This window comes from Lepisma saccharinum, chromosome 6 (genome assembly GCF_977018435.1).
Source record: "Lepisma saccharinum chromosome 6, izLepSacc3.1, whole genome shotgun sequence".
NCBI lineage: Eukaryota > Metazoa > Arthropoda > Insecta > Zygentoma > Lepismatidae > Lepisma > Lepisma saccharinum.
This window is the reverse complement of record NC_139234.1, coordinates 69,614,589-69,626,870: the sequence shown is the minus strand read 5'-3', so window position 1 is coordinate 69,626,870 and position 12,282 is coordinate 69,614,589. Positions and strand designations below refer to the sequence as shown.

The window sequence follows — 12,282 nt, the reverse complement described above, 5'->3', positions numbered from 1 at the left end:
AATATTGTTGCTTTTTGTGTTTTTTTGGGACAGCCGTGCGAAAGACAAACATTATGTGGTGCAACATTGGGAGAAGCGGGAGGAATTCGTTCCAGGAGTATGTACCATAAAAGCTGAACCATTGGTTTCACCTCATAAAATTCTTCTTCCTCCCTTGCACGTCAAACTTGGGTTGATGAAGAACTTTGTGAAGGCACTCAACAAAGATGGCGACGCATTTATGTATCTGCAAAATAAGTTTCCTGAGATGATGTATGCATAACTGAAGGAAGGAATTTTCATCGACCCTCAAAGCAGGAAGGTCATTTTGGACGAAAGTTTGAAAATCTTTTACAAGAGTTGAGTTAGCAGCTTGGCAGTTCTTTAAAAGTGTTGTACATGGGTTTCTTGGAAACAGAAAAGCCGAAAATTACAAAACATTGGTCACAAATTTGTTGGAATGCTACAAAAACATGAGCTGCAATATGTCCTTGACAATTTACTTCCTCCATTCACATATTGACTTTTTCCCTGAAAATCTAAGAGATGTTACTGATAAACGAGGGGAAAGGTTTCATCAAGACATTTCCATGATGGGGGATTATTGTTGGTTTCTTATGCGGGAGAGTAAACAGGATTACAAGCGGCAGCACAAACGCCAGCATTTGTAAGCAAGGTAACAGACATGTTTCTTTACAAGATAAGGTATCAGTGGCGTAGATAGGGTCTGGCTAAGGGGGATACTAGTGGTACATTAAATCATGTAATCATCAAAAGTTGAATAGACCTTGAATCCCAAGGTTCAGAAAAAAATACCTCAAAGGGGGGATATATCCTCATGTTAACATCTTATCTATGCTATTGTTACGTATCACTGCATGTATATCAATTGTATATTTGTAAGCTTATTTAACATTATTGTGGCATGATTTTATAAGTGTGACCATGTGTCAATCTCAGTGCAAGTGTTTTACTTTATGTATAATATATAATGATAATACTAAATCTGTTCATATATTTTGAACCTGACGTGAAAGGACATTCTTATGGTGATTTTCGAAATCAGCGTGATTGTTTCCTTAAGAATCAACTATTTTGACCCCGGAGGTATGATTTTTTTTTGTTGGGCAGTGTAATAGAATAAATGAAATAATTTTTGAAAAGCCTGTAGATACTGTATCTGCATAGTGTTACCATATGGTAATGTCACCATTATGAGTAAAATTCAAACAAGTGATGTAAATTCTTGAACATGAAACATCATAACTTTTCCATTACATGTGTGTACTAAATGACGAAAACATTCAGAACACCACAATGAAAGACAATTGGATAAAAACACCGTATTTACTTTCCAGCATATGACATTTCGAATAAAAAAAAATCAAAGGTCAAAGTAAATATATTCTCTGACAACAATGCCACTACCCGGACCGAAATTAATTATCTCAAACGCAAGCTTTATGCTCCTAGAGCCACCCCTGGCACTAGATCCACCTACACATTCATTGTAAACAAGCCTCTAGTACGAAAGTGTCCACATGTTGAGTGTTACCATATGATAACGCTATGCGTTTAAGGGTTAAAGAAAAAATTATGATTCTTGCAAATGTTCCTTCCTATCACTTCTTTTACAGCACATCAATCAATATGATTATTTCAGCCATCACTGCACTGAAACTGTTGGGACAAAATAGCACAAAAGAGTGAGCAAACAAGAAAATTCAACAGAAATATACCCTGTTACAATACGAAATATTTCTATTGCTAGTTGATTATGAGTACAAGCATGCCTGGCATACACACCCTGTCAATAGAATATTGGTCCAGATGAAGCTCTTCCAGCCATGTCACAAGATTTGCATCTGCAGAACTGTCTCTAACGCTTATCTGTGGCACAAGCGGCATAGGAGATACTGCACTAGGCTCTTTGCCTTGGGAGCTGTAGCTAGGAAGGATACAAAGGCAGTCAATAGATCCAATATACGTACAGAATAAAGAAGACAACACAAAACAAAATACAGTGACATCGATTTTTCATTTCCTTCATTTTACATTTTCAGTTATTTCACCTTAGTTTCTTTAAAAATGTAAAATTAAGTTCCACTGAATGTTATTTAATTTTGCTGAAATTGTGCTGCAACTGAGTAAATAGCAGCTACTTTAAAATTTGATTCTAATAATATTTTCAAGCAAAACTTTGGTAAAGTGATATGGTATATTTGCAACATAATATTTGTAATCTAAGATCTATAGATATTTTGAACAATTGTCACAATATCCAAATATCTGCATTGACAAGAAAAAACTCAACTTGATAACTACATTAAACAAGGCCTGCAAATTTTTCTTACTTCACTTTTCTGCCAATTTTGTCTAATCACGAAGATAAGTTTGAATGGTGATAAGATAAAATGGGTGAAAGGGCAATCACAAACATGTATAGACTACGCAACATGAGCCCCACAGAGGATTGTACCGGCTGTAAGTTCAGATGCCAGATCCTTGCTAGTCAGCAAAATGCAGTCCAGTGTGTACTATGAGGGAGGATCAAATGAAAATGGAACAAGGAGCTACAGAATGAAATCAACAAGGTTTATTTCAAACGTAATCTCCAAAGTTACACAAGCACTTGTCCCACTGTTTCACCAAGCGGTGAATACCCTGCTCGTAGAACTCTTTTGGCTGAGATTGGAACCAGTTGCGAACATTGTCCATGACTTCATTGTCAGAGTGGATGCGCCGACCCCTCAATGCCTTTTTCAATGGACCAAAGATATGGAAGTCCCAGGGTGATAGATCATGGCTATACGGTGGGTATTCCAACACTGTTCACCCAAACATCGCTAACGTGTTCTTTGTAACAGCTGACGTATGTGGCTGCACGTTGTCATGCAGCAAAACCACTCCAGAGGACAACATTCCACTGCCGCAGATGAAGCACTGACTGACTGCATGCCTGCACGAATGATACTGCTGCCGACCACCTACGCATATCACGTGCTCACACACGACTGTCTAGGGCGAGTGAATTATGCAGTAGAGGTTTCCACCCGCTCCCACCTACACAGGTTGTCGCCACACACATACATAAATATAACCCAATACATCCACTGTTCAGTTTTCATTTGATTCATCCTAATACATGGAAGGGTAGTTGACATTTGGGCATCCTTTGCTGTTTTCTGGCTTTCTACATTGTAGCAGTCCACTAATGTTCGTTTAAAATACCTCCCCATATGTCTTTCTTTCGCCCTATTACAGTTACTTAATATCACTTATCTTCTTAGGCTTATTGCAACATTACAGATAAATGATGAGACACACATAATACATCAATGCCTTAGCCAGGGCTCAAACCTGAGACCTCTGGCTTTGTAGCACATTACTCATCACTCCACATTGGAAGTTGGCTCCAGTTGTCCTCATGATGAGAGTCACCAATTTCTGGAGCTCCCACCAGGGATCAAAGTTAGGGACATCCACACTAAAGGCAAGAGTGGTACAATAATCAAAATAACATATCAAAGATTCTTCACATTTTCAAATCTTTTCTTGACTTTTTTTAGTCTTTCATCCCTACTTAACTAAGTGATTAAATTATTTCATGAGCCCCTCCCCGACCCAGTTAAGATGAAAACTGAAGCTGTATTTAACAAAAATTAGACTTGCTACATCTATTATTGCATCCTGGACTGCACTTGGCAGACTAGCAAGGCTCATGTTGTTGTCCCAATATATTTGTGATTGCCCCTTCATCCATCTTATCTTACCACCATTCATCCTCATATTCGCGATTAGACATAAGAGGCAGAAAAGTGAATAAATGAAATCAATTAATCAGTCATTGTGATATCAAAAATTCTTGACCACAAATATAATTTATTGACGTTTTATTAACTTTCATGATTTCTCAACTGGTAGACAACCTGTACATAGGAGCCAAATTAGTTAAGAACATCAAGACCAAAAAAGTGATGCCAGTTCTACATATTAATTATGTAAAAAGCACCAAACTCACTCAGAATCCTGTCGACTCCTCACATTTGTGAGATTATTGATAATGGTGAGTTGCTGCAACGACTGGTTCAACACCTGAAGGTGAAGACTCTGTTCCTCCAATACTTGCTTCAATAGCTGCTGGTAACATTTTTGATTGTCTAGCAAATCTTGAAGTAACCTAGAAAGAAAGAACCTGTAGTTTCTCAAGCGCACAATCTGCAGTGGCCATACATAGTTGCACGATGTAAGAATTCTAGTTTCCACATGACGTAAGAAAGCTGAATTTGTTACAATGGAACAATTATAAAATATTGCTCACATTTTGGATGATTAAGTAATAAATAATATGGTACACATTTTTTTTTCAAGTTCATAGTTTTAAAGTTCACCCATTGTGCAACAGGACACGAGGGCCAGGGCCTACACATCGACTACTGGCCTCACTCTCACCTTCACTCCCACCTGACAAGGTGGGAGTTCATCCAATAAGCTACAGGATGACGAGTGATCAACACAATGAACCCCCCAGTCGTTGTTGTAGGTTTCCATGATCAGGTTATGCTGCTCATTCATAGCTCCCTAATTTCCTCATAATGGTGGGTGGGCACTTTCCCCATACACAGGCTGAAATCTCAGGAGGATAGTTGTTACACTTCCCCCAGGAGACCCCATCCTGCAGACATCCCGTAGCCAGAGCCCATTGGTAGAAGTACATTGTATGGTGGTTTGCATCCCACATTAAACTTTAGGTCCAGTCCCGATTAGCCCATATGACCTAAAATTTCTGATAATTTTACCAACCTGATATTTCAACCTGGGCTGGGCTACCTTCCCAGAGGCAGAGCTGCAAGCAACCAGGCACGTCCCCAGGTTGCGGATAGGGGAACGGCCAGCAGATATGTTGGCTAGCTGGAAACAGTCGCGGACAAGCAGCAGCAGGATTAGAGGAGGCAGCAAGATGTGGAGTAGCATCTACATCTCGGTAAATACTGCAAGACTCCAAGTAAAATCCTGTGATGTGACGAGCTAGAGCCGCCACTAAAAAAGCTCAGCCCCTGCTGCCTTGCAGGGAGGGGAAGGATCCCCAAAGGCTAAGGGAAGGAACCCTGACAGAAAACCAAAGGGGCATAGAGGGCTCCGAAGGCGTAGTGAAGCCAATCTCTCTAGGGGAGTAAACCTCAATAAAAAATCCTGGTCCTCAAGTATAGGGGTTGGGGCGGGGATGACAACCCCACACCGCAAAATGAGAAAGGTTTCAAAACCAGAAAAGGAGCCTCGGAATGGAAGCCACAAATGGAAACGACAAAGGCAACGGAAAATGGATATGGAACATCCGAACACACTATAAACCAGGGGCAATAGAAGGTTTAATACAAGAACTTAAGAAATATGGTATCCAGATAACAGCTATACAAGAAACAAGATGGAAAGATAAAGGAATCACTGAACATAAGACTCATACAATTTGCTACAGTGGAAAAGAAGGAGGAGGAAGAGAATTTGGAGTGACATTTATAATTGATAAGAAGATTAAAAACAATATCTTGGAATGTACAAAAAAATCAGTGAAAGAATATGCTCCTTAAGAATTAAGACCAGGTTTTTTAACCTAACCTTGATAAATGCGCATGCCCCAACAGTGGAAAAGGATGAGATAACAAAGGATTTATTCTACCAACAGCTGGAAAGAATATATGATTCAATGCCCAATAATGATACAATAACAGTCTTAGGAGACACGAATGCCGAAATTGGAAAAGAGCAAGAATATAGAGGAACGATAGGTATGCATAGTCAATGAGAATGGGATGAGACTAATGGAATTTGCAGTAAGTAAGAACATGATAATTAGCTCCACTATTTTCCCACATAAAGATGTACACAAAAGAACATGGATATCACCGGATGGCATAACATTTAATCAAATTGACCATTTTCTAATAGATAAAAGATTTGCCACAAGCATATTAGATGTAAGAAACATGCGAGGAGCACACTGTGGATCAGATCATCACCTGGTAACAATAAAATATAGATGCAGAATGAACAAAAATAAACCAAGTAAAAATAGTAGGCAGGACAAATACAAGACTGAGGGATTACATCAAGAAGAAAAACTAACTCAATACAGAGGAGTTATAAAGGAAAAAATGCAAAGGAACCCAATAATACAAGACTCTATAGAAGAAATGTGGGAGAAAGTGAGGGAGAATATAACAACAACAGCGAAAGAAATTCTAGGATATCAAGAGAAACCAAAACAACAGGAATGGTTTGATACTGAATGTAAGGAAGTGATTGAATGTAGGAATAGAAAATATATGGAATACCAGGATAGACCAACTAGAGGAAGAGAAGAAGTGTATAAAGAAGCAAGAAGGGCAGTGGATAAAATTTGTAGAAGAAAGAAACGGAAATATATAAATGATAACCTGAGACAGATAGAAGGAGAATTTAAGGCAAATATAAAACAAGCTTTTAGAAAGAAGGATACAAACCAACAACAGATCTAATCTGCAAAAGCGAGGGAGAAATAGTAAGTGAAAGACAGGAGACTATGCAAGTATGGAAATACTATTTTGAGCAGCTATTAAACCCACCCCTGAACGGAGAAGATAATGTAATAGAAATGCAGAGAAATAGAGAACAGCAAGAAAATATAGAAGTACAAATCGAACCACAAACAGAAGAAGAACTTTAAAAAGCAATGGACACACAGAAAAGGAATAAGGCACCGGGAAGAGATAGCATACCCAGTGAATTATTCAAAAAAGGAGGACCAGAATTAATAAAGGCAATATACCAGTTGATATATAAAATCTGGGAAGAAGAACATATGCCGGAAGAATAGTATTATATGCCCTATTTATAAAAAGGGGGGATAAGCTAACATGTAATAACTACAGAGGTGTATATATATTACTTCTGTCAACATATAAAATATTATCAGGACTTCTTATAGAGAGATTGGAACCCTTGGCGGAAAAATGCATAGGAGCATACCAAGCAGGTTTTCGAATAGGAAGATCAACAACAGACCAGATTTACACATTAAGACAGATTACCGAGAGATGCTGGAAATACAATGTCGATCTATATATGATTTTATAGATTTTAAACAGGCATATCATAGTGTACTGAGAGGGCAATTGGAAAACATATTACGGACATTTAAAATACCAGAAAAACTGATTAAACTGATTAGTCAGACAATGACAGGAACCAAAAGCCAAATTAAAATACAAAACAAACTCACAGAAGACATAGTAGTGAACCAGGGATTGAAACAATGTGACGGACTTGCTCCTTTACTTTTCAATATGGTTTTAGAATATATAATAAGACATACAAACATAGACAGAAATGGCACTATAGTATATAAGACCACTCAGATAATGGCTTACGCAGACGACGTAATTATCATTTCAAGAACAATGGCTGCAGAAGAAACATATACTCAATTTAAAAAAGCAGCTAAAACAGTTGGCCTACAAATAAACTTAAATAAAACAAAAATAATGATCCACAGTCGAAAGACCAAGGCATATGATGCAAGAAAAACAATATCAGTAGGTAATGACGATATTGACCTGGTAAAATAATTTGTATATTTGGGAGCAAAAATACATAAAGATGGAAATGAAAGCTATGAAATCAAAACAAGAATAAATCAGGGAAACAAAGTTTATTTTTCCCTATTGCTGATATTCAAAACCAGGGAAGTACACAGAGTAACTAAGGCCAAACTATGTAAATCTAGAATCAGACCAACATTGTACTATGGAAGCGAGAGCTGGACGTTCAATAAGAAATTAGAGATGGACCTGGATGCTTTTGAAAGGAAAATTCTGAGATGAATATGGGGACCAGTAAGAGACAGGGATGGATGGAGACTAAAATATAACAATGAATTGTACCATCTACACAAAGAATTATGTATATCCCACTTTATTAAATTTAAAAGACTAGAGTGGGCAGGACATGTCAAAAGTATGGATGCACATCGCATACCCAAGATAGTGGCCTATAGTACAATAGGAGGTAGAACATCTGTAGGTAAATCCAGGAGAAGATGGATGGAGGCAGTGGAGGAAGATGTGAAAGGAATGTTAGGAATGAGAAATTGGAGGAGCTCTGGACAAAGAAGCATGGAGGGGTTCTATTATGGAGGCCAGGGCTCGATATCGAGCTGCAGCACCATAGGAGAAGAAGTTATTTCAACAGTCTATAACTCTCCACAAAACAGTCAATTTTTGTGTGTATAAATAAAGGTAAAGATAAAGTTACACAGTGCACATTCACCATGTCACAGAGGGACATAGTGGGATGTGCAGCTGGGATCTCACATATTCATGATTTCAGCCCCACGTTCCAGCAAATTCATTAAAGGCTGGGTGAAGCCAATTTAAGTAGATACAAGATTGAAAAAATTCCCACTTTAGATCACCTATGCCAGACATGAAAGTCATGAGGATCCACCAAGCTCTATTTTCAGCATGAAAAATCATTCAAGTTTATATACTGGTAATGTGCTGATTGCTCACAATCGAATATAAACTAAAGGTTAAAAGATTAAAAATCAGTAACTTACGTGTGTAAGCATGTGATTGGTCGAACTACGTTTCGAAGTTATACTACCTCTTTCTTCAGGTTGAAGTGATGTTTTCAGACACCTGACATGGTGCCTCGTCGAGAAAGTGTTGGTTGAGGATTTAGGTCAAAAGGTATAGGAAAAGACACTTACTAAAAAGATGATGTAAAATACACATATTAAAACCGTGCAATACTCTATTAAAACAAAAGAACGTTCAAAGCTGATGAAGGCGAACTGCCGATCGGTGCTCGGGGTAGGTGAATGCACAGTGTCAGCTCATACTTGGAGAAGGAAAACTCCTCCCCTCCAATCTTTCCCCAACTGGGGCTCGTGAGTCACCAATCCAAGGTGAATTCAACTTCCACCTCGGCAGTTTTCCTAACCTCAGGGGTAACATGGAAGCCCATCTCGTCTCTATTCCCAGTGGCTTTATCCCATTTTTTAAAAAAGTTTATTCAGCCATCTTCCAAGTTTCCGTAATCCCTATTGAGTTTATTCCTATTATCCGTGCATATATAGGCTGCCTCGTACACATTCCTATCCAATTTATTGTTAATTTTCCTTGCCATAGAACGAGACGCAATCTGTAGTTTCAATGTTATTAATCTGTATCCCAGTGTCCCCCGGGACAAAGCCGGGGATTGTTTGTATAGATGGTTACTGGACCAAAATGTTGAAATCTTGGTCGCCTGGGAATATGTTAGGTGGTTTTTCCTCATTACGGGGTACAATTACTCCTATGTTAACGATAAAATCTTCAGACAAAAAGAAGGGTTGGCCTCGTGGCCAACATCTTCGTGCACTATGTCAAAAAAGCCGACATGGAGCATGTGGGGGGAGGGGTAAAATACTATGGGAGATACGTAGATGACATCCTCATCATAGGGAATGAAACTAAACTTGATAGCATTTTCAACCAATTGGGCAAGCAAGATCCCAGAATTGGTTTTACCAGAGAAGATCTGGCCAACAGAAAGAATCACTTTCTAGACTTTATGCCTTACTAAAACCGGACAACGGATTGTAACCTGGGTCTTTCATAAACCGTTGGCTGGCGAGCTGTACCTCCATAAGAGATCCCAACATTCGAATAGAAATAAGTTAAATGTTTTTTTTTAACTTTTTCATTCGTGCCGAAAGGCTGTGGAATGATGAAAAAGAGAAAGAAAAAGAAGAAGAATGGATAAGGAAGGTGGGTATAAAGAATGGGTATACTATCCATGACATGTAAAAAGTAGCTAGGAAAGCAAAGAAGATTGTTAGACAAGAACTATCACAAAATGATAAAGAGGAAGATGAAGATAAAACAGAGGTAGGAAAAGATGAAAAGAACACGTATTTTGTCAGGATTCCGTATTTTAACGGTGTTTCCGAGAAAATTGAAAAATCCGTAAGGGGATACGGAATAAAATGTGGGGTGAGAGCACCATGGAGCATTGAAACACACTTCACGTCTTATAAGAAAGGGAGGGGAGATAGACGCGATAACCCTGAAGAGCAAAAGGGAGTGTACAGGATAGAATGTGAATGCGGAAAGGAATATGTGGGACAGACGGGGAGGAGTATGCAAATTAGGTGGGATGAGCACGATAAAGATATAAAGGAGGGTATACCCAAGACAGGATTATCTGAACATGTATTAGTTAACTGGCATAAGATCGCCAAAAGAGAAGTCATCAGGAAAATTAACAATAAATTGGATAGGAATGTGTACGAGGCAGCCTATATATGCACGGATGATAGGAATAAACTCAATAGGGATTACGGAAACTTGGAAGATGGCTGAATAAACTTTTTTAAAAAATGGGATAAAGCCACTGGGAATAGAGACGAGATGGGCTTCCATGTTACCCCTGAGGTTAGGAAAACCGCCGAGGTGGAAGTTGAATTCACCTTGGATTGGTGACTCACGAGCCCCAGTTGGGGAAAGATTGGAGGGGAGGAGTTTTCCTTCTCCAAGTATGAGCTGACACCGTGCATTCACCTACCCCGAGCACCGATCGGCAGTTCGCCTTCATCAGCTTTGAACGTTCTTTTGTTTTAATAGAGTATTGCACGGTTTTAGTATGTGTATTTTACCTCATCTTTTTAGTAAGTGTCTTTTCCTATACCTTTTGACCTAAATCCTCAACCAACACTTTCTCGACGAGGCACCATGTCAGGTGTCTGAAAACATCGCTTCAACCTGAAGAAAGAGGTAGTATAACTTCGAAACGTAGTTCGACCAATCACATGCTTACACACGTAAGTTACTGATTCTTAATCTTTTAACCTTTAGTTGATATCATTAAAGTTTACCTTGCTATTTGCTTGTGATCATATATCATTACTTATCTGGCATAAAAGGTTTAAACGTCAAATGTAAATAATATTGCATGACTGCTTTGTATCTAAATTTCTTTGCCTGAGTAGTTCTTGGATCTTAGCTCTGAAATAACAAATTATCAAATACCTCTTTGCCAATATATGACACAGTGCAGTACAGATATTACCGTGAATCCTACATATTATGTACTGAAAAAATGTAAATAGAAAATTACCTTGAATTTTCACTTTTCAGAGAATCCATTTGCTCTCGGTAATCGTGCTGAAATTTGCTGTTGGGGAAAGTGTCGAGGGTTTTTTGAGACTTGATTGAATTCACCGTGGAAACACCAGACGTTGAGCCTTCCTCCACGCCATCCGTAGCTCCCTGGTCTCTATGGTCTCGTCCAGCTAGGTTGGCTCCGAGCTCTGAGAAAATGAAAATTGGTTTATAAAAATGGACAAACATAAAGAAAGAAAAAAAAGGAGGTGCTTTTGATAAGAATAAATTAGATTAAGCTTGTTATGTTCCTACTATAAATGCCACCCATGAAAGACAGATTCACCTAAACAAGTACGACATGATTTTCTAGATTATGGTTGTTACAAGCATTTAAACACATTTTCTTAAGTAATGTGTTAGATCACACACTCCCTTCATCAGATATTTATTTGTAGTTTGACAGGTATTGCGTAGTGTGTTTGATGACCACATGGGAGATAGATTATGGTTTGATTCCCAGGGTGGGTGAATTTCTTCACTAATTTCCATATTAAGTGGTTCAGGAGATCATCCAGCCTCTCATGAACAAGTATCAGGAAGTGTGAGGGAAGACAGCAGCAGTATGAGCATGGTGCTGACCACAACTCCACTATGATCACTTGATTGGTGATTTTGTTTTATTTAATGTCACTTTTGGCTAATCACGGTAATGAGGACGAATGGTGATAGATGAGATGGATGAAGGGAGAGAGACATACACAAGTGGACAGTACACTGAACACAAACCACACACGATTATATTGAATTCGAGTTGAAGTATCAGAGCCTTGTTGGAAGGCAATAATGCAATTTCCAGGGTGTACTATATGAAAAAGAGGTTGATTATATGGTTGCAGACTTAGAACATTGAAACTCTTAATAATAATTACCCATGCTCAACAACCCATTGAGGGGCCAGGCCTACCTACCAACTGCCGGCCTCACTTCCATCTGATCCCACTCACTCACCTAAGGTGGGAGAATACCCATGCATGTAAATTACGGAGTGACGTGTGATCAGCACAACGAACCCCCAGTCATTGTTGTAGGTTTCGATTAACGGGTTACGCTACTCATTCGTAACTCCCCAATTTCCTCACGATGGTGGGTGGCCACCAGTCTCATACACAGGCTGAAATCT

General features: G+C 38.8%; 1 protein-coding gene across 2 annotated transcripts in view; it reads right to left on the bottom strand.

Moving 5' to 3' along the window:
* Positions 1-12,282, bottom strand: part of Ask1 (apoptotic signal-regulating kinase 1) — a 101,534-nt gene that overhangs the window by 13,768 nt on the left and 75,484 nt on the right. For both annotated transcript variants that reach the window (XM_083124086.1, XM_083124087.1), the window contains 3 exons: positions 11,116-11,308; positions 4,001-4,159; positions 1,786-1,927 (listed from right to left, as the gene is read on the bottom strand). In XM_083124086.1, coding sequence (XP_082980212.1) covers positions 1,786-1,927; positions 4,001-4,159; positions 11,116-11,308 — 494 coding nt within the window. The remainder of the gene's footprint in view (positions 1-1,785; positions 1,928-4,000; positions 4,160-11,115; positions 11,309-12,282) is intronic.